This window comes from Chrysemys picta, chromosome 5 (assembly GCF_011386835.1).
Source record: "Chrysemys picta bellii isolate R12L10 chromosome 5, ASM1138683v2, whole genome shotgun sequence".
Lineage (NCBI taxonomy): Eukaryota > Metazoa > Chordata > Testudines > Emydidae > Chrysemys > Chrysemys picta.
In genome coordinates, this window is record NC_088795.1 from 43,098,152 (window position 1) to 43,121,784 (window position 23,633).

General features: G+C 40.5%; 1 protein-coding gene across 3 annotated transcripts in view; it reads left to right on the forward strand.

Moving 5' to 3' along the window:
• The window catches only part of AFG2A (AFG2 AAA ATPase homolog A), a 292,859-nt gene that overhangs the window by 218,200 nt on the left and 51,026 nt on the right, over positions 1 to 23,633 (forward strand). For all 3 annotated transcript variants that reach the window (XR_010601332.1, XM_005290348.5, XM_024106384.3), the window contains one exon: positions 20,938 to 21,102. Coding sequence is in view for 2 of the 3 variants with exons in the window: in XM_005290348.5 (XP_005290405.2) it covers positions 20,938 to 21,102 (165 nt within the window). In the remaining variant the exon portion in view is untranslated. The remainder of the gene's footprint in view (positions 1 to 20,937; positions 21,103 to 23,633) is intronic.

The following is a 23,633-nucleotide window of genomic DNA, read 5'->3' on the forward strand; positions in this document are numbered from 1 at the left end:
CAGTACGTTGCTTGTTCTTTTCATATGTCAGAAACAAAAGCCAAATCTTTTCAAAGCCAGAGAAAACTCAATAAAAGAATCAGAAATGTAGGACTGGACAGGACCTGAATAGGTCATCTAGTCCAGTCCCCTGGACTAAGTATTATCTAGACCATCCCTGAGAGGTGTTTGGCTAACCTATTCTTAAAAACCTCCAATGATGGAGATTCCAAAATGTACCTAGGTAATTTGTTCCTGTGCTTAACCATCCTTCTCAGTTAGGAAGACTGTTCCTTTTCTTCATTTGAGTGAGGAGTCTTGTGGAGGATCTCAGTATTCCCAGACCAAGCCAGAGATTACCACAGATGCCTGGGTCCTTTCCATGGTCATAGAATCCTTCCCCTCCCCCACCTCATCTGGTTCTTTCTCTCCCCTTCCATATCACCCCCTCAAGAAACATAATGTCCTAGTCACACTCCATTATCTAGTAGACAAGGCCGTCAGTTGGGGATGAGGAGGTTTATTCAAGGTATTTTGTGGTTATTTAAAAATCTGGAGGGTCCAAGGCTTAACCAAAACAAAGATGGCTCACTCGATACATGATGTGGTCGGTGGTAGTTGCCATTAGCAAAGATGACTTGCATATTCTGATCATTCTTTCAGATTCATGGCTCTCACTTACCTTGCTATCGCTAGACACTTTTACTTGGTCTAGAATCCACGCAGAGTACCTTCACAAAGATTACGCTTGTGATTGCAGCAGCCTTTTATCAGGACTCGATATGTGTGAACTCTTATCTGGATAGCTGGTACATCTCCACAGAATCTCTTAAGGAAGTATGTAGAGCAGTCACCAGGCCTCCAATGGTTCTGGACTCCAGAACACATCATGAAAGGTGCTGAGTTCTTTGACACCCTACCAGAAACTCTCATTCCTGGGTTCAGGTATCATTGCTACAGAGGGGAAAGTTTTTCCGTCACCAAAAAGAATATTGGAACTCTGATTTTTTTACCATCAAAGTAGTCCTGGGTGATGACAGTATCTCTGCTGGATTCTGAATGTGTTTGATGGGAAAGGTTAAGATTTTGTCACGGTTACTTTTAGTAGAAGCCACGGACAGGTTGTGGGCAATAAACAAATATTCACAGAAGCCCGCAACCTGTCTGTGACTTTTACTAAAAATAATGGGGAAGAAGGACTGAAGCCAGAGCCCCGTGCAGGATGGGAGGGGGGGACTGAGCCAGGCTGGCAGGGGGGAGGGATTCCAGCCCCCACTTCAGCGGCTGACAGCTGCAGAGCCCCTGCCACAGCCTTCACAACATTTCCATAGAAAGGTAAGAACTCCATTTTACAGGTGGAATAATATGCATAGAAAAGTTGAGCCACTTGTTCAAAACTATACAGCAAGTCCCTGTCAGACCAAGTATTAGAACCCATAGTATATCTTCTAGTGCATAGTGCCTCACAGGCAAGTCACCTAATACCTTTCAGGATAATATCTAGCTAAAGTCAGAGAAGCTGTTTAAGACCCATGCTTCTTTGGACATTGTAAGTGTTTCCTGCATCCACTTTTCAAAGGAGCAGTAAGTCCCCAGTGAGATTAAGTTGGAAAAACACTTGGCAGGGGCAGGGAGAGAGGATGATGAAGTCTTGTGTTTTCTACATTTAACAGATCCATTGTAGCTCTTTGTGAACTGGGAATTGGAAACTGTGACATGAATAGCAGAATAGGACATAAATAGTCTCTCAGACTTAGCTTGGAGAAGGTTCCATATAAATGATTATATTAACATCTCTCTGGTTTTGAAGCTATTGAAGTTTTGCATAATTAGCATTCAATAACAATACATGTTTAAAAAATATAAAGTAAGTGACACTAGTTTATTTGTGGCTACACTAAAGATCAAACTTAAGAAAAACAACCTGACTCCCCCTCCCCCAAAAAAGCACAAAGAAAATTGACAGCAAAAGGCTAACAGAAGAAATATTACAGCAGCAGTTTCAAATTGAACTGAAGAACAGATTTCAGATTCTTACAAGACAGATCCACCACAAGACATCGTCATTGACATATTATGGTCCTTTTTGTGTGATAGTGTCATGGATACTGCAATAACTGTAGTTGGTTTTCCAGGAGAGCATACATAAAGTCTGGGTAAGTGAGAACACACCAAACTGTTGAACGAAGAGCCAAAGCAAATGTGAACTCCTCAAAAACACCTCCAGGAAAAAAACAGTGAAAAGTCTGTATAAAATGAAGGACAAAGCACTAAAAAGCAGCGCAAGAAGAGGCAAGAGGAAATACGTGGATAACGTCACCAAAGAAGCTGAAGCAGCTGCTGAAAGAAGTAATAGTAAAACACTTCATGAACTCCACAAGCTTATACCAGCTGGACAGGGCCTGTTAAGGATAAACAAGACCTTAACAACAGAAAGAAAACAAAAAAAGTGATAGAGCTCTTTCAAGAAGTGTGTGAGGGGCCACACCCTTACCCTATTAAGGAGGAAGTTACCAAGCTTTTTTTGGGCTTGGCCAGCACTAACTAGATGCACCTGCAATACTTGCTCTGCCTGGAGGGAAGAAGCTTAAAAAGGCCTGCCACAAGAAGGGGCGGTAACTAGGGAAGACTGCTGTGCCTCAGAAATAGCTGATTACAGGGATAGATAGATAACAAAGAGGGAGACAGTGGCTGCTCCAGCTACCCCTGAAACTGCCTGAACCACGTACAGTCCTGGTGTTACCAAAAGGGAGGTTGTGGTGGTGTAAGGAAGGAGTCTAACCTGATCAGGACAATAAAAAGCCTACAGACAAGCCGGGGCCCAGAGAGGTGATTACAGGTAGACTGCTGAAGAGTCTGAGCACCTTTCCTTTCTTTTTCCTTTCTTTACTTTGTTTCTCCCTGCCCTCAGCAAGGGGGAAAGGAGCGCTTGTTTTTGAGAGAGAGAGAGAGAGAGAGAGAGAGAGAGAGAGCGGGTGTGCGCGCGAGAGAGAGAGACTTTTGTATACCCCGAGCAGGGGAAGGACTCAATCCAAACCATGGTGCGGTTGGACATTCAAGGGGCACCCACCCTTCACCAGATGCTAAACAGACCAAACCCACAAACAAACTGTTGAATTTTGATAAATAAATTAAACACCCAGAACTAGACATCATAACATCTCAAAACACAGTCAAAAAAGTGAAAGACACCATAAAAACTGAAAACCTGGAAAAGCTGCAGGTGAAGACCAAGGCATGGGGGAAATGTTGAAAGTTTGTGATGAGAAGACCATTAGTAAAATCACCTAACTTTTCAACAAAATGTGGGACCAGAAAAAGCCTCCAGAGCAATGGAGAAAAGTCATTATGGTCAAAATACCAAAGAAAAGTTATTGAAGCAACTGCAGTAATTGACAAGACGTTACACTCCTTTCAGTGATAGTCTTCTGCAGTGTTATCTTAAGCAGGATAAAGGAAATAGTTGAGGCAAAGCTAAGGGAAGAGCAGGCTGGATTTTGACACAGAAGATCATATGTTGACCAGATTTGAATCCTAAAAATAATCACCGAGGAGAGCACTGAATGGCAAAACCCACCTATCATAAACTTCGTAAGAAAGCATTTTTGACAGCCTGCATTGCAATTCACTCTGGAACATCTTGAAGTGCTATGGTATGCCAACAGAAATAATTACCAACATCAAAGCTTTATATTAAGGTGTAGCATGCGCAGGTAAGTAAATGAAGACTTGAGGGAATGGTTTAACATAGACACTGGTGTCAAACAGGGATGCATTCTCACTTTTCCTGGTTGGTGCTGCCGTTGACTTTATTATGGGAATAGTGTAGAAAGACAACACAGACAGCACATGGTTTAAACGCGCACTAGAATGTTTAGATTTTGCTGCTGATGTAGCTCTTCTCAGAGACCGCTCAACTAACATGAAAGCAAAGACCAAAAGACTGTCCAGCAAAAAAGACTCAGTTAGTAATTATTTATGAAAAAAACAAGTCTATGAAGAACCCCAGGAATTCCCAACTCAACCATTATGTTAGAAAGCAAAAGAATAGAAGAGGTAAGTCAGTTCACTTATATTGGCAGTAACATGCAAGCCAACGGGGATACCCCAAAGGAAATAATGTCACAAATTGGCAAGGTGGCAGCTGCATTTGCCAGCTTAATGTCCAAATTATGAATCTTCAACTCAAATATTATTTCCACCTTAACATATGGATGTGAAAGTTGGAAGTCTACCAAAGTTATCAGCAGACATCTAAGTGCCTTCTAAAGCAAATGCCTCAGGAAAATGTTAGATATTAAATTGAATCAATTTATAACAAACACTGACATTTGTCAGTGATTTCAACAACTCTTTATCTCCAAAGTTATCCAGAAAAGAAGATGGAAATATCTGGGATGTATTAAGAATGAAACGAGAATGTCTGCTCTGGCAAGCATGCCAGTAGGCAGCTGTAGGGACATGTAAAAGGGACTGACTGAAAGGATCTTTCCATCAAACAATATTTAAAAAGGGAAAACTTGTGGGACTTAGCAACATGGAGGACATGCAAAGAGCAGCCCAGATAGATAGGATGGCACTTGTTCACACCCTAAGTGATTTATAATGGCACAGGAAGGATTCCAATTCTGATGGCTCCATTTTTTTTTTTTAAGGTCCAATATATCCTGCATTACTAGGGTCTAGAAATATTTTGTCAGATCTGTAAAATGCTTACAATATTTGTAAAAGCACTGCTCCTGGACCAGCTACTAACAAGGATACATTTGAATCCCAGAGTCCAAGCAGAACCATTTACTTGCACCCATCTGCCACAACCCCAGGCATTATAACTTACCTGCACTCAGCACCAGAAGCCCCTAGGACCAGCTCTTAAAGTGAGTTTCTGCCTATATTAGGGAAGAAACCACTATGTAGTCTTCCTGCAGCTAGATGAAGGAAATCAGTGATTTCAATAGTGAAAGGGATGTCTGCCTTGGCCTGTTCTTGTAGCATAGCATCTTAGTGCGTGACTTAGCCAGTCCACCACTGTTCTTAATTAGTCTATGTCTTGAGTATATTAATGTCCTGGCATTTAACTATTTGGGATTTTATGGCTGAGCTTGCACTTCTTTTGTACTAAACACACATTTTCAATCTTTGGCACCATGTCATCTGCACGCTTATGTCAATGGACTTCCTCATCAACAAGTCTGGCTGTTTCTTTCCTTGAATATTCTTTCCTTGAAGGCCGGAAGGCAGACACACTGGCCAAAACAAGGCTCCTTAACTGTATGGCCATGTTTAAAAGCATGTGTAGCATGGCTTCCACTTCTGTAACAAATAATGCTCCTAAGAAAACACAATATTTTGTGGATAATAAAGGGTTTCCTTTCTATCATTCCTCCTTCTTCTATTTTTTTCCTTTTTCTTATGTTAGAATAATACTAGCTAGATGGTCAGGTGAAGAGTGTCATCTGTGAAAGTGGGTTCATTTGTACTTTTTGTACGTATGGGGCCAAGAAATAATGAGTCAAAAGCCTACACCATGTCTTGTGATTATTCCCATTTGTACTGGTTCTGGGGAAAGGTTGCACCTTTAGAGGATGAGAGATTAAATCAAGGTTTTCCTATTTCTGGTACCTGAACAATTAGAAGATAAAAGTCCCATGACTTAAAAAAAAAAAAAAAAAAAAAAAAAAAAAAAAAAGAGGAAGGGATCACTTTGGTGTCCTGAACAGCCCTCCTCTTCCATTATAAATAGATTTAATTGCCCAGGCTGTGGGCTTACTCTCTCCATGTGCCTGACTATTCCATTAGCCTGCAGTCACTCCACTAACAGTGTCTAATTAGTTGCTTTATAATGTTCTTTCAGATCCCTTGATTAAGAAAAGAGCTCTTTAAAAACAATCAGATTTACTATATTGAATTTTGATCAGTATAACTGAAACTTATTATTTAATTTTACACTGCTTCTGGAAACTAGTCCTATGATATTACCTCTTTACCCTTCTTCAACAAGCTATTTCTGATGAAGATGAACATGTCCGTTGTGTTCTATGATCATTTCATGTAGCTGTGATTTGATAGCCAGGTCTGTAAAGTTTGGTCACAGGCCAGGTAAGCTCTGCAGGATTTTTGTTATAGGATACTCACAGAAGTAACTATGTATAAGCAATACAGAAATTGATACAACTAAAAGTTATATGAAACATATCATGTGGGTTTTCAAATATGTCTTCCTTTCACCAGAAACATTTTCACTGCTGTTTGTCATGCCCTAAAATATTTAGATCTTGAGAAGAGCTTAGAAGCACATTTAGTTAGCAGAGCTTCTTGGGAAGGTGTTATTAACCAGGCACAGTCATAACTGACCTGCTATGTATCTTGTCATGTGAGGATGACTGCTTTTCTGAAAAGAATCTTATCCAGTGCTGGTAATTGAATCACTTGAGGCAATGGTAATCCAAAATCATAAGATATGTATGAAAAATACTGTATTATGTGGTAGATTTTTGTTATAGCTTTCAAAAGCTTTTGAAGAGACTTGTAATATTTTGGCTGGAGTTCAATATCTCTTTCTTTTCCTACAAGGAACAGTTTTTTTTTCTCTCTAACATGTCATTTTGAGGTTATACAGTAACATCTGTCAGAGCTATGCTAACCTCTGTCATCCAGCTGTTAAGCTGTGGTATTTTCCTTCCTTTTCCTTCTCCCTTTCTTTCTACTCCCTCAGAAGGGGGGGCGGGGGGCACGGACCCTCTCTCCTTTTATACTGAAACTTCAGGTGGAATGAAGTGGTTATAAAAGCATCTATCAACATAGCAATAGCTTGCCAAGCCAAGTATTTGGGTTGGAAGTCATGCCTTCCCAACTGCTTAAAAACAGGAAGTATCTCTGTTAAGTGATGGATAGCTCTACTTTGCTGAGAAGAGGAAAAGGCTTTTTTCACCTCTGGGTCAATAAATGAGTTCTGCATTTGTTCCATGTATGTAAAGAAATAATTTTCTATGACACACACACACACACACACACACGCATGTTTGTGTCAATCTCTGTCTAGATATATAAAACTTAAAAACCAAAAGAAAACCAAAAAGTCCTTTCTACACGAGCAGTCCCTGTGAGAAGCCAGCCCAGGCATATCTTATCCTAGTGATTCCTGTAAAGTACTCAGAATCTGTCAGAAACCGCCTGCAGGATTGCAATGGCTCCTGGGTGATTAATTGCCAAGAGAGTCTGGTTCCAGGTTCCATTACACATAATTATCTTTTCTAAAGGGGTTCTTTTATTAAAACCCCTACCCCAAAAGGAGTGGGGGAGAAAGTAACTAACATTCCTGAGGTTTAGCACTTCTTAGTTAGGAGTACCGAGGAGTTGCTTACGTAAACAAACAGGCACTAAAGAAAGTGTGTTATGTTGTTTATTAGCTGATAGATTTGTGGGTTTTTTTAATTAATTAATTTTGACTTTACTGAAAATCATTTACTACAAATCAAGGAGGAAGTGCTATCTAGCAATTAAAGCAGAGGACTAGGAGTCAGGATTCCTGTTCTCTGCCAAAAGCTGACTGTGCAGCCTAGCAAGTCACAAAGGACTAGGTTGTCCCTAGACCATATGTGGCTATATGCAGGAAAGTAGTGGGAAGTAAAGCCACCCTCACCTCCTACTCTGTGTGGCTGAACTAGGGCTGCATATCTGAAACTTCCATCACAAACTAAGATGAGGAGAGTGGCCAGAACCATGAGCCTGCTCCCCTCCACACACTGGGCAGCAATCTTGGCCAGGCGCAGGGGAGAGAGAGTTAGCTGTACCCTGAAAAGTGGCAAAGTGACTTATTCCTCCTCAAAGTAAGATCAGAGCAGGGGGGAGAAGTACTGATTGTGAGCTCCTCCTGTGGTGTTGAGGCTTAGGGCTTGTCTACACTACCGGCCGGATCCACGGGCAGCAATCGATCCAGCGGAGGGTCGATTTATCACGTCTAGCATAGACGTGATAAATCAACCGCTGATCGCTCTAGAGTCAACTCCGGTACTCCACCTCAATGAGAAGCACAAGGGTAATTGATGGGCGAGCGTCTCCCATCGACACACTGCAGTGAAGACACTGCAGTAGGTGGATCTAAGTACGTCGACTTCAGTTATGTTGTTCACGTAGCTGAAGTTGCATAACTTAGATTGATCCTTCCCTGTAGTGTAGACCAGCCCTGAACCTCTTCATCTGTTTATTCATCTGTAACGTGGATGTCCATAGACGTTAAGGCCAGAAGAGACCATTATGGTTACTAGGTCTGACTACCTGCGCCATGCAGGCCATGGAATTTCTCCCAGTAATTCCTGCATCATACCCATAACTTGTAGGATGTTTACCTATCCCCAAAATATAATAGGGCTTCATTTATTAGCTTCCCAATTACTTCTGTGGGAGTTTTGGGTGTACAAGGACACACAATAGGACCTGGAAGCATAATAATCTTATACTGTACAGAACTTGGAACAAAAGTTGACACAGGTGTATAAAGTATTATTACTCATTAATATTATGTTCCATTGCTTTATAATAGTCCCATTATGGTTAATTAATCTAAAGATATGTGTATGCAAGTGTCTGTTTTGCAAGCAGAGATGCAGCAGGTATGCAGAAATTAACATTGACCTCCTGCTTCTTCTTGCACCAGATTCTACCATCCTTTCTCAGGATAAATAATACCTAATGCTGTATAAGCAGAGACAATACCAGAAACACACACACTAAGTCAGAGACTGTGAAATTAGTCTTCATATACTCTCAGGATCTGGGTTTCTTTGTTTGAACTTACTAAGGTGAAAAAAATTAAAAATACTGAGCTGAAGTTATTGCATAATTTCAGTCTTAGATATAAGATGTTAGACAACCCCTGAGAAATGTATACTTAAGCCTCGGGCTACTAGTAAATCCTCATAAATCTATTGGTTGATCCAAAGAGAATCATCAAGAAATATTGAGCTGGGTTTTCAGCCACTGGCCTCTACTTCTGTTCATGCAGAATTGCACTTGTTCAAAGGTGCACCTGCATGATGCAGATTCAGACAGCTGTACATTCATGAACACTTGTTCATGGTCTTTAAGTAGACTAAGGCTACTTAGATTCACTGGTGCTGAAACAGTTTTTATAGTGGGGGTGCTGAAGGCGGAAACTATGTATTTGGGTTGTTATTTACTTCAAGCCAGCACCCTCCTGCACCTGTAGTTCCAGCACCTATGGCTAGATTCTGAACTCAGTTACCATGGTGTAAGTGTGGAACAGCTGCATTCACTTCAGAGGAATAGTCTCAGATTCATAATGAAGTTATAGAGTTCACAATCTGGTCCACTATTTATAGGGGTTAGACTATTCACAAGTGGAGGCAAGGTAGAGGCTTGGCTTCAAATGTGTCACGCTTTTTTTTTCTCAACCAGCTGATTACATTGTTTAAAGTAGCTAAAATACCTTGGACATCTACAGGTTCTACAGTTGCGAATTAACTACTTGGAGAGCTGTCTGCCAAAGAATGTGGTTGAAGCCCCAGTTCTTGAGATATTTAAAACTAGTAAAGCAAAACATTTGGAAATGTACTTTAGTGACCAATCCTGTACTGGCAGGGAACTGGACAGGATGCCCTAATATGTCCATTCCATCTGCATTTGCTCATTTCAAGAAATTAGACACTGTAGAGTAAGTGAGAATGATGGAGTTTGTGAGGTACTAAATCAGGATTCTTAAACTGAGGAATAAGAAAATTCCTCATGGTATTAATTGCCCCACTGCTGCATCTTTGTTCCCAGGGCTCCATTCATTACAATTACAGGAGACCATAAACATGGCAGCCAGCTCTGAGATGTGAAGAAGATAAGCTCGCACTCAGCTTCACCTTTCCTACTCCTCCTCTGAAGGACAAGGCGAGAGAATGGGACTGTGAGTAGTCCCAGTTTCACCCTCTCTTCTTGTCATTCCAGTGCAGCGAGTGAGGAATCAGAGCCTAGTGCTACCATCTCCCTTACAGTACAAAGTCAGCACCTGTGTTTACATGGTCTCGTTGCTGCAATGAACTGTCTCTCTGAGGGTGGCAAGTCTTCCCTCTGCATGTTATATCAGTCTTGAATTTGTTAGATAAATTCTGACACAGGAAGACCGTAGCAGGAGGGCCAGGTCCTCAGTCCAGTCACTCAGACATGTGAGGAAGAAGACAGAATCCATTAACAGGATGTGCTGCAAGCTGTATGAGGAGCAAGAGGATAAAATGGACAGCTTTGATGCAATCCCTAAAATAGATTCCCTTCTTTCATAGCTAATTAAAAAGTCTACAGTATTCCTGTATTTTCCAATTTTGGCTGGTCAGGAAATATTTTGACCTTTCTCATGGTATTTCAGTCCTGTTTCTGTCTCTGACTTCAACCAGGAAAAACTGAGGGATGCAAACTCATTTAAATACTGTAGTACTCTTCTCTCAGAGCAGTTTCAAGTTTGGTTTTTTGTTTTGCACAAAGGCTTTCAAGACAGTTTTACTTTCTTCAAGCAATTTTGGCAAACCCTATTATGATTCACATTTATTTGTCACCTACACTTCTGTTCTAGTTCACAAAAGTTGCTGGATGTGACTCTAATGTGCAGTAAAGCCAAGGGAGCTCAACGGTGCTCTGTTTATCCCAGTGGCAACATAGTATATTGGAGGAAATCTTGTTTTTGGAAAAACAGTTTCCAAGATTTTAGTTTTGTCCCTGCTTTATGTAAAGATGAGTCAGTTCTCCTGCTTAATGGAAAAATAGAATAACATTGGGTTTTGATACAATATGGTAAACATGGATACAGAATGTTGAAAAGGGATTGAAGATCTCTTAAGCCAGGGATCGGCAACCTCTGGCACGCGGCTCGCCAGGGTAAGCCAGTGTGTTTACCTGCTGCGTCCGCAGGTTCAGCCAATCGCGGCTCGCCACTCCAAACCAATGGGAGTCGCGGGAAGTGGCGGCCAGAACATCCCTCGGCCCACACCACTTCCCGCAGTCCCCATTGGCCTGGGACAGCGAACCGCGGCCAGTGGGAGCTGCAATCAGCCAAACCTGTGGACGCGGCAGGTAAACAAACTGGCCCGGCCCGCCAGGGTGCTTACCCTGGCGAGCTGCATGCCAAAGGTTGCCGATCCCTGTCTTAAGCCAATGATATTGAGTGTTTTATTCCTTATTGCTACAAAAAGAGAGCCTCACTTTAGGCTGTATGTACTATGAGTTATGTAGAAGTATTTCACTCTATTGACATGATGCATTGCAGCAGAGTACAACTCAAAACAGTGCTGAAGAAAAAATTATGTAAAAATACTGGTATGTGCCTGTCTCTGTTTTACCTAAGAGGTATATAAGAGCAATGGATGGCACTTCCCAGTTGACTGTGAAGGATAAGTTACGCGTAGGGTTTTTTAGGTGTTTTTCTGCTCCATCCTTTTATTGTTTTCTCTGCTGACTCTTTTGAAATAAACATTCTCACTGTTTGAGTTGTGTTACATCTCACTGGGAGATCAAGCCATCTGTTTCCTTGCTTTTATTATTACATTTTGTTAATAACCATGTAAAATGTTCCTGCCCTGTTCACTGCTCTTCACAAAGTACTGCCACTTGATATTACACATTCTTCCTGAACACCTGCTGTCAAACGCATCAAGTCTTTTCTTGAAAACTTGCACAATGCTCCAGGTCTTGAGCAAGACTGACGTGACAGAAATGTTGTGCAGCCTGATTTTTATATAATGTGAAGTCCTTGTATAAGAACTGATAATAGAAGAATTAAAACATTTTGGAGGAATTATTTCTCTGTGACCCAAATCATTTTATAAAATTCTCATTCATTAATGCAATAGTTAAAATAATTGTTCTTAAATAGGTTTAAAAATCATACTAGCCCACCCTGAGTGCAAATTTAGATGTTGTTTAACAAGAACAAAGAATAATCTGCATAAATCTTGGGAGAGTCAGGAGGGTAGTAGCTGGGGAATAGGTCTTCCAAGAAAAGAACCAGTAGGAGGTGTTGGATGAGCTGAAAGTGGTGGAAGCTTCCCTCCTCCTCCCTCCCTCCCCCTCCCCCCCAATCAAGCAATCTGAGAAACCAGCAAAAAGAGTCTCCAGCACCACCTCGGAGCTGCAAGTACACTGGATCCTCTCATTCAGGCTTCAGGCCAGGGCACAGCACTGAGATAGCACTACTTACTGTGGTTGATGGTGACTCCGATCTGAAGACAAAGGAAGTATATTCATACGTGTCCTGCTTGACCTCTTCTTGGCATTTGATACCATTGATCATCAAATAAACTGCAGGGGTGAATGGAAATGCCCTGAAATAGCTCAGGTCCCTTTCCGACTAAACTGCGAGGGGCATTATGGACAACTGTTCTCCACCTCCAAACCTCTCACCTCTGTGGAGCGCCACATGTCACAGTCCCCCTGCCAGATTTGCAACGTGTATATATAGCTATTGGGGAAACTGGTCAGACAACACTGACTGAAGCAGTATGACAGTGAGTTTTATGTCTGCTTTATGTCAGCCATAATAACCCATTCCCCAGCTCTCTTACTGCTTACCCCCAAATCAGCTGCTGGATGGAGTAGCTGGTTAAAGCTGATCCCAAGCAAGACTAATATATTGATATAAAGACAGAAGAACTTCAAAGAACTTGCCTCCTCTGTAATGTTTGCCCTTGATTGTCCGTCCACAACCATGGTGTGCTTTTGGAGTCCTTTCTATTAGATGCTCAAATAGCAATCATGATCAAAAAGATCCACTCCTATTTGCAACTGGCCAAATTATTGAGCTTCATCCTAACCCAGGCCTAACATCAGGCCATGATGTTCTATGCATCCTCCGGACTTGAATATTTCAACATGTTATATCTAAGAATTAAGACATACACTCTGGAAAAAAATCCAGCTGTTGCAAAACACAGCAACTCATCTGTTACCAAGACAAGCCTGTTCCCATTGAATGCAGTTTCCAGTTCAGGGTCTATGTCCTACATCAGATACAAAGTCCTGGTAGAGCTCCCTGTGATTGGATGCTCACCAGGCTGTTGCATTTGGATCCTGCTCTGTAACCCTCCTGAATCTGAACAGAGTCCAAACACTGCCCCTGGTTGGGGAATCTAGGCATACTGTTGAGGTGTAGGTCCTCTGTCTAGCACCCTCTTCTGAGACCCCCCCAGAGACTAGTGCGGACCTCTGATTCCCCCATAGCTTAAGGACACCCCTTCCAAAACTCCAGCTGTCTGGGTGCTGTGGGTTTACAGTTCAACTCTTGAGGGGTATGTGACAGTGGAAGTGAACAGATACACAGACAGGCTTTGCACAGGATTCTAAAACCATTATGCTTTACTTAATTCAAGAGATACACGAGTCTAGACGAAAAAATAAACACAGCTATATGGTTTCACTGTCTCAGTTTCCTGGGGAGTTCTTTGAGCTTGGGCAGAGTCATCTGGGGTGTCCAGGATCCTCCACCTGCAGTTCATGGTTTTCCTTCAGAATCATGGAGTCCCTCTCCCTCTCTGTCAGCTAGCTTTCTTTTCCTCTTGGCAAGTTAGACAGGACAACTCTGCCATGAAAGCGTGTCCCTCTCTCCTTTGCAAAACTTCCTCTGTCTTGCTCTGTGAGTTTGTTGAGTTTATGTATCCTACAAACAATGTCTTATGAATCCTTTTTTCTCCTGCTGGGGATTTTCCACTCCCTCTCTTTGCAGAGAGAGTGGAGGAACTAGCTATCTTCAGCCTACCCATTGTTCCAAGGTGTTGCCACCTGATTAAGCAACCATTTAAGATCTAATGACAACCATTGTACGTAATCCAGAAGATACGTTCTACAGCCCCTGTCAGTAAATGATGGGTTCCATATCTACTGAAGCAGTCCATGTTCAGCAATTTCCTAACATTAACCAGAATTTGTAAGTTCTGTATTTGGGGGGGAGGGATAGCTCAGTGGTTGAGCATTGGCCTGCTAAACCCAGGGTTGTGAGTTCAATCCTTGAGGGGGGCATTTAGGGAACTGGGGTAAAAATCTGTCTGGGGATTGGTCCTGCTTTGAGCAGGGGGTTGGACTAGATGACCTCCAGAGGTCCCTTCCAATCCTGATATTCTATGTTTCTATGAAATGCCCCATATCATCACATCCTGATATTCAAAGAACTTCATGAATTGTTCCTTCATGATCATGACCAGCTGTGTTCCAGTGTACCAATAAAAATGTCAGCCAATAGGGGGAAAACTATTGAGTATGGGCAAAGCACTTCTATAGGAGCTGGATTTATACTATGGAACTCACTCCTACAAGATATAAAAATGGCCATGAAACAAACCTCTTCTTTAGCAGTTAAAGAATTCACATTTCCAATTTAGCTTTTCCTTGATAGATTTGTCACGCACAATACGCTGACCCCAAACAGGAAGTCCCACAAACTATAAAGTAATCAAGCTCTTTCTCATACAAGCTAGGAAGAAAGAGATTTATTTTTAAATGCTTTGCAGGTGCTCAGGTACTATGGTGATAGAAGTTAATAATTGCGTTGCTGGATTATATTCTAAGATTTTAAAATACCTCCAATCTCGAGGAGCATTTTTTCAGTAGGGCTCACTAGAAATCAGGTTCATATAAAGAGTCTGTTAGTTTAGGTTAGAAGGACTTAGTTACAAAGGATACAGATTGTTCTGCTCTTTCCAATTCTCCAGTTGCACTGTAGTTATAGACCTGTTGGTCCCAGGATATTAGAAAGAAAAGATGGGTGAGGTGTAATACCTTTTATTGGGCCAACCATCTGTTGGTGAGAGAAACAAGCTTGAAAGCTTGTCTCTTTCACCAACAGAAGTTGGTCCAATAAAAGACATACCTTACCCACCTTGCAGGGCCGGTTCCAGGCACCAGCTAAGGAAGCAGGAAAGCAGGTGCTTGGGGCAGCACTCCGTCCGCTATTGGTGCGGCACATCCGGGTCTTCGGCAGGAATTTGGTGGCGGGTCCCTCTGTTCCTCTTTGAGCTGCCGCCAAAGAATGTAGCGGCGCGATTGCGCTGCCGCTGAAGTGCCGCTGCTCGGCTTTCTTTTTTTTTTCTGCCGCTTGGGGTGGCAGAAAACCTGGAGCCGGCCCTGCCACCTTGTGTCTCAGTTCTCTAATTCTCATTTCAGGTCTGATCCCAATGGGTTCTGCGGTTGGACTGAACTACTTTCTTGATGCATTATATAGATTCTGTAGGAAAGGTCATTTAAAGGAAAAATGTCCTAATTTAATAGAAGAACCCATTTATGGAGATTCATTACAATGGGGAATGTTCAACACACTAACCCTCCAACTTAAATTTGGTTACTTCCTGAACTTAATACCCCTTCATGTTCAATGTAATCTGTGCAGTTTTCATTTTGCTAGTGGAAAAAAAATGTTTGTGAAACTTCACTGGATTTCATGTATTACGTTGTTCTTTCAAATCTCAAGTTGCCTTCTCGGGCCATATAGAGGAAGTAGGTTGCTGTAGGATGAAATCAGAAAGATGTTAATGAGATTAGGCATGAATGTAGAAGTATGTCAGAGGCTATGGGATTTTCTTCAATCCTAGCTGAAAAAACTATGCCTGCTTTATCTACTTACTATAATATTGGCAGCGTCTTTTTAATTCTGCATTGCTTGACAATGTAGTTCTTGCTGTGGCTAAAGATCTCTCTAATAAGCTAACTAATGACACTCTAACAAGCTAACTAATGACATGCTTTAAAAAAAATTAGCGAAGCCCTAAGGTTAATTCTAGTTTAAGAATTAGTATTTCCATTCTCAACAGGAACCACAAATAGTTTACCTGGGCTTTACAGACTTAAGATTTTCTTTCCTGAATAATTATCTACAATAATTACACACACAAATACCCTTGTTTTAGAAGGTAGGTAAGCTTTCCATACATCTGCCTCAAATAACACTTCTCAAATTAAAACATTTGAGAGATTAAGGAACATTTTTTTATAAACAATAGTATTTTCATTTTAATTGAAAATGTTATATTTGTGATGGTACATGTTACTTGATTATCATTTCACTCTTCTGAACCCTTGTGCCCCTCTGGATGATATTTTATTAACAGAGATTGTATAGTGTTCCATAGCCCGCAACCAGTAACCTATGGCTTATGTGCATTCAGGCCTCCATTCGACACCTGCCAACATGTTATGACAAAAATAAACACATTTGCATAAGTATTGCTTGATGATACGTAGGGTTTCTACCCAAACTCCAATTAATTAATTGTATGCCTTCTAACCCCACATTTTGTATCCTAGCACCTCCCCATAAATGAATGATATACTTCCTAGCCTTGCATCAATTCATTCTGGCCCCATCAGCCCCCTTAGTTATTTGTGTGCTTCTAGCCCCAAATCGATTTTTCACATTTCAGCAGCCAACAGTTAATTCTGTGCTCCCCACAATTCACATCAGCCTCTTCATCTTGCACTCCCCTTTGTTCCTGCTGCAGCTGTGGCGGAAGCTCCAGGGATTCTTCAGTCCCACTTCCTCGTGTGGGGCGAGGGTGAACTCCAGTGGCTCTTCCCTTAGGAACATAACAACGGCCAGTTCCACCTTCTGACAGTCAGAGGTTTAAGGACACTCAGAGCATGGCGTTGCATCCATGACCATCTTGGCTAATAGCCATTGATGGACCTATCGTCCAGACACACATCTAGCCCTGAAGGGCAACGATCAGTTCCAGGGATTTATCAACAGTACACACACACACCCCTAATGTGGGACAGGGGGGTCAGCTCCAGGGGTTCTTCAATCCCTCTCTCTCCTGGCCTGGGCTTGGAGATTCAGGGGGTATCTGAGCCATTTTTCATAGGAGAGAACAGAGTGACCAGGAACAGCTGGGTTCTTTCTGCTCCCTCTTGCCCACACCTCTTTTGTAAAAACAGTATCTGCTGTTCTCTCCTCCCCCACCCAAAAACTGCTCTCAGATCCTTAGGGAAGTGGAGAGAGCTCTGACTGTCACCTCTGGTTACCTTTCCTGGAGGGGAGGGATGGAAGGTAGTTTTCCCTGCACACCTGGAGGAGGAAATGAAAACCTGTAGATATGGCAGATGTGTGGTTCAGGAAAGTACTTAAGCATGTGCATAAAGTTAAATGTGTGGCCTAAAATTGTTTCATGTTCTCTCAAAGTAAGGCACAGTAATCATTCTGACATCACAGATAAAACATTCAAAATTCTACCTACATACAAGGTCTTGTCTACAGTATGAGAAAAGGGGTGATTAAAAAAAAAATCAAGTTAGCTAATCTAATTTGAAACACCACTTAGTGTAGACACAGTTTAAACACCTTTAAAATAATATTAGCTGGTCATGGTGTATCCAACGAAAGAATCTAGATTACAGCAAGACCAGCTAGTGTATTTGTAAAGGTGTTAACTTTGTCTATGCTAAGTGCTAAGTTTTATTTCAGATCAGATAATTAGATTTTTTTTAAAAATCTCCCCCTAGCTAGACAAGGCCTAAATCAATTAAATCATTCTTTGTAACTATCTTATTCCAATGGACTGCTAGTCTATACTAAATCTGTGATCATATGGGTAGTTTTTATTGCGGAAGACTCGCATCTGATTTTAAGATTTAGCCTTTTATTTATTGTACGATTGGCTGGCCCCAGAGAGAGATCCAGCAGGAAGGAAGTACTGTTGCTGAAAAGCATAGTCAATCTGAGGAGGAGGTGGGATTTAATAGAGACAAAATGATTGGGGTCCTCAGGGTTTGAAGGAGGAAAAATAATCTTGTAGCTAAAGAACAAGCCTGGGAGTCAGGAGATCTAGGTTCTTATCCTCATAACTGCCATGGACTTTGTGAGATCTTGAGCAAGTTACTTAATTTATCTGCGCCTTATCTCCCCAGTGGGAGTAATAATTCTTAGGTACCACACAGGGGTGTTGAGTTTCAAACAACATTTGTAAAGCACTTTATAATTCTTTGTGAAAAGTGCTTAGGAACACAAAGAACTATTCTTATGTGTGTGAGCACCAAAATATCTATTTTCACTTTTTCACTGCTCTACCTTTCACCGGGACTAGCACAAACCTTAGAATCTATCAACTCCCTTGCCACCATTTGTCTGGTCCCACGTAGAGCTTGGATGTAGGAGAAAGTTTGTCTCTTAGTCTCTCTGTATCCCATTTCCCAATCTGTAAAATAACTATACGTCCTCTCTGCCCTTTGTCTTATTGATTTTCGATGGTAAGCTCTTAAATGCTGGTATTGGTTCTTATTATGTGTATATACAGCAACTCGCACAGGGTGGTGGCCCTAACTTGATTGGGGACTCCAAGCACATCCATAACTCAAATTTAATTTAAAAAATTCTATCTTTTAAGAAGAAAATATAGTAAAGTCAAAGCCAAAATATAACAGTATCTTTTATTTGGGCCACCAATTAGAGACTACATAAAACATGAAGCAGTCTGAAAAGACATTGAAGTGAAAAGTAGTGCTAAAAACAGCACAAAAATAAATATGATATTCACTGCATTTCATCTTTATTTCTTCTGCTTTTTGAATTTCATTGGATAACTTCTTAGATCTTAGAATTTAATACTAATACTTTTTAATACTGGTTAAACAGCAGTCGTTGTCATTCACTATTGTTAGGCTAATTATCTCCATAGGAAACATCCTAACTGAGTAGGTTTCCTGATTAAACCAACCCTAAATTAAGTGAAGTTCACCGTTGTACTCATGAACATTTCAGGTTTTCTGTATGTGATAAGATTAGCTATAAGCATTTCCTTAGGAGCAAGTGGAATGCAATATAATACCGAATACCATACCTTTTGTAGTGGTTGGCTCACTACGAAAGCAATTTTCCCTCTCTTGGTATTGACACCTCCTCATCAATTATTGGGAGTGGACCACATCCACCCTGACCTAATTGCCCTTCAACATTGGTTCTCCACTTGTAAGGTAACTCCCTTCTCTTCATGTGCCAATATATATTTATGTCTGTTTCTGTAATTTTCACTCCATGGATCTGAAGTGGTTTTTTTACCCATGAAAGCTTTTGCCCAAATAAATCTGTTAGTCGTTAAGGTGCCACCAGACTTCTCATTGTTTTTGTGGGTACAGACTAACATGGCTACCCCTCTGATACTTTCTACCTTACAGGCCATTCTTGAAACTTGCAAATTCCTCTGACAAAAATGTTGACGAAAAAATGGCAGTGTCCTGATATAAATATGATGTAGACATTGAATTACAAACTTGTTGCATCGTCTCTTTAGTGTGTCCAGTTCCTAAATAAACGCACCAATGCTGCTGTGGGTAGCTAGTTGGAATTCATTGTATATAGTGCAGTTTCTCTAGTTGAGAACTGTCGTGTTTTTGTTTTAAAAATAACAGGACATCTCTTAACATTCAGGATACAATTTTCCACCCCGAACAGTCTTTTTAAAGCAACTCTAGGAAGGGTGTTAACTTGATCAATGCTGAGTAGGAAGGAAGGCTCTTTCCTACTATTTTTTCAGCATGACTTTCACTGACATGATCAGGCTGGGAAAAGACTTATTGGCTGACAGCCCAGGACAACTATGCAATATCTCAAGTCAACTGGAACTCAAACTACCCTGCCCAAGGGAGAACTGTAACATAAAAAGAATTTAGGTTATAGGCTGGATCTTATAAACATTGTCCAGTTTAAAGTGTGTTTTAAATATTATTTATGTGCATTCAGCATGTACATTTCTCTCAGATGCTCTATCAGCAAATAAAACATTAACAAAATTAAACAATTTCTAGACTTTTTCAAAAATATCAAAATGACTTCCTTTGATCTCACAAATTAGGTAACTGACTCCTTATAAATATTTATGTTTACTTAGGAATTAGCCCTTAAGTCCTTACTCAGACTTCCATGAGAATTTTGCCTGAGTAAAAGATCTCAGAATTTGTCCAATAATTCAGCTTAGAAATTTTACATAAAGAATTCAGTGACAATTCCATCTCAGGGGGAAAAAATAATGGCGTTCTTAAATCAGAGGGGCATTTACTATTATTATTATTTTCAAGTTATGAATTGAGGTATACATTAATTCTGGTTCGCAATGGAGTAGGTTTTATTTTTTTTTTCTGCTTTGTTTGTATTTTATCTTTGATGCACTTTTAGTGCTGCTGACATTGCTTTTGTTTTTATTGCCATTGCTCTACTTTAAGTTGTGCTCTTGGAAAGACTTGAGCACATACTTAACATATATACTGGGAGTAGTCCTACTGAAGCCACAGTGACTACTTACAGTGCAGAAAGTTATACATGCGTATAAAACTTTGCCAGATTGGGGCCTTAGATTGTAGCTCTTTTCATTTGTTTAATTTAAAAGTGTCCTGTGGCACAGGAGAAGAGAAAAACTGCTCCACTGAGATCAGACTATACTGGTGATCAGTTATTAAGCTACAGAGTTCTTGAAACTTCATGTTTTTCGTTATTGAAACTGAAAGTCATTGGTTGCTGCCTACCATTACCATTTTTGTATTAAAAAAGTATGGGGGTGAAAGGATAACCTTTCCTTCTCTTGTAAAGACTGACAAGATGTTAGATCAGAGTAAAATAACAAGTATGTGTAACATTTATATTTTCTAACTTTATTACTATAGTTTTAATTGAAGATCATAACTTATGGAGAGAATAGCCATTTATCCATCTGCCAGGTTCCAACACTCCTTGAAACAAGTCTTAAATTATTTTTAGGAAAACGTCTTTTATACTTTGTTTAGAATGGTTTCAATACATGGCTCTATTGGAATCTGAGAAGTAGCATTGGTTTCTCTTCATTTATTGAAAAATCCTAATATACAAGCATAAAATGCTATATATTCATGGCCTAACTGTTAATATACTCAGAGGGGAAAATCCTCAATGTGTGATTTTTATTATTGAGTTACTTCATTTTTGTTAACTGGTTTTGTGTGACGTTTTCTTTATAGGCTTTGATGAGACCTGGACGAATTGACAGAATCATCTATGTGCCCTTGCCAGATGCCAAAACTCGTAGAGAAATCTTTAAACTTCAGTTTCGCTCCATGCCCATCAGTGATGAAGTCTGCTTAGAGGAGCTCGTCCTGCAGACGCAGAAGTATTCAGGAGCAGAGGTAAAACATTCTGTTCTCTGCTAGTGGCTGGGGAGTGAAAACGCAGAACTATCCTTGTGAAAAATCTAACACAAATACCATCAACTTACTTGATGAGGGGAATTCTAACGGCAAATACACACACACACATGCACACACACACAAAATATGCTTTCCTTATTTGTCAGGTTCCTTGGAGATTGCCCAGAAAAAATAATAGTCTTAGGCTGAGTTATCTTTATCCTGAAGTTCCTACTACACTAGTGGTTCCAAAAGAAGCCATGGTCACAGGGATGGGATGGGCGGATGGTCCTTGGGAAAATGGCTGTATTGGAATCATGATAATAGGGACTTTGGATTGTGGGGATGGGCGCAAAGTTAGTGTGAAGGCACAGGTCCCCTGGATGATTGGCTCTGGCCTCCCACAGATCTATGGGCATCTTTCATATTTGAGGGGTGTGCTCCATGGCCTATTCTATGTGGAGGGAGAACAACCACGGAATATTGTGAGGGAATCTCTGGGAGGAGTTAGTTTGAGAGAATTTCTTCCCCAGCACCCCCTTATAGGTTTCTCTGTGGGAGAGAGCAAGGTAGTCCTATTTTCCAACTTACAGAAGTCCCTATGAAAAAGTCAGCTTTTGTCTGCAGATGTCACACGTTCTTTCCTATTCTAATAATAGGGGGAAACTCATAGTTCAGATACTGTTGTGTGGTAGTTGTTGATAAATATTGGCATTTTAATGTCACCCATGTAGTCCTTGCTTACTAGTCCATTCAGTTTCTCTATAGAACCTATGATCCTTTCCTCATTTTATTTAGTTAAATTAAATGCTTAAAAAAAAGGTTATTTGAACATTATTACGATTGTAAAGTCAAACACTCAAAAATTAGGAAATGCCAGAATTAAGGTTGCCCAGGCCACCTTCATTTGGTCCCCTTGTGCATGTGCATCATGACCTGGGTTGGATGGACAGTGTTCTAAAAATGAATAAAGGCTGTGTAGTGAATGAGGCTCTTGGGTATAGGACCTATGTTGTATTTGTTGCAGAAGAACTGAAAAAAAGGGTCTTATAATGGGAAATGTTGGGCAAGCTTAAATATTGGCATGTTACCTGCACTGCCTATACTTAGATTCTACTAGCACAATTATTGTAGATGGAGCTGGTAGGAGCTGCCTGTAGTTAGGGTTGCCCAACACTTTCTATTTTAAGAACCTGTTTTCAGTTGCTTATAAAATTGCCAGTCTTAAACCATTTAGGATGAAATTTTCCATATTGGCTATCTGCCTCAGAACAAAGATAGGAAAAACATGTTGTTTCCCACATTTTAAAAAAACCAACCATTATGTTGAGAAGCGCTAGCTCCTCCATGCTTTGGAACAAGGACTTGAAATTTGGCATGATGCCTGGTATCAGGGATGTGCCTCTTGCCATCCCTTGTGAAAATTCACCCAAATTTGGCCAAGTTATAAGCCTTTGGGAAGATGAAATAGAATTTTTGAAAAGTATCCTCTCGCCAAAGTGCAACTGCTGTGCATGATACCAGACATTCAGAATATTTGGGGGATCCTATTGAACTTGACTCAGCTAAGCACAAGTGGTGAGTTCCTGTAATTTAACTGATGCTTACTGAGAATCATCTGCCCCTTGACTGTGGCTTTGTGCAGAATCAAAAGCAAAATAAGCTAACTTGTCATTGATTGCATCTGCTGAAAAAACTGTTCTTGGGATAGCATACATTGTAATGTTATTTATGATGGTATTAATATTTTTGTTTTTATTGTTCAATGAAGTATAGTAATAGTGACAGAGAAAACCAGCACAAAGAGAACTTCTAAAGTGAGTGTTCCTTGGAAGTGTATGTAAAAAGTCTGACGGTTGGCACCGACAGTGCACTGTTTCATTAAGGCCTTTTCTTCCTGGTGTCTCCAGTTTCCAGCTTTACAAATAATTTCCGCTGTTGAATGGCAAGTTCCCATATCCACAGTTCTATCCTTTTGTATACAAAAGAAATAGGAAACACTTGGTTTTGTGTCTATAAGATGCTGTATAAATAGGGAGCTTCTTATAGAGATGAGTTGAACTATTGCAAAATGAGCTGAATAGACAGTGAGTAATACAGATTAATCTGAGTAAAAATAGCACAGTGAGTAATAATAGCATTCATCTGGCCTCCGTGCATGGCATTTTTTCAGATCAGATATTTGTATCTTTTCCTATCATCACTTATGACCCTCAGATATATCTCTGTTCATCTGCTGGGTGTGCGTATTTCCTTTCTCTTAATGAACATATTTATTGCTACATCCTTCTTGTGCCATGGTTAGTGCACAAGGCGGAAACTCATCACTCCGTGTCATTAGCTAAAGAACATATACATAAATGATGTATCAAGATACTCTGCTAAATAATGTATGCTACTCTCCCATTTATCCAAATGGCCTGGGGGACATCTGAAACTTTTGGATAACCAGGCATGCAGATAAACGGAAGTGCAATTTTGAGCTACATTTCCACTGATACAGAAATACAGGAAATAAAGGGAGTAATGCA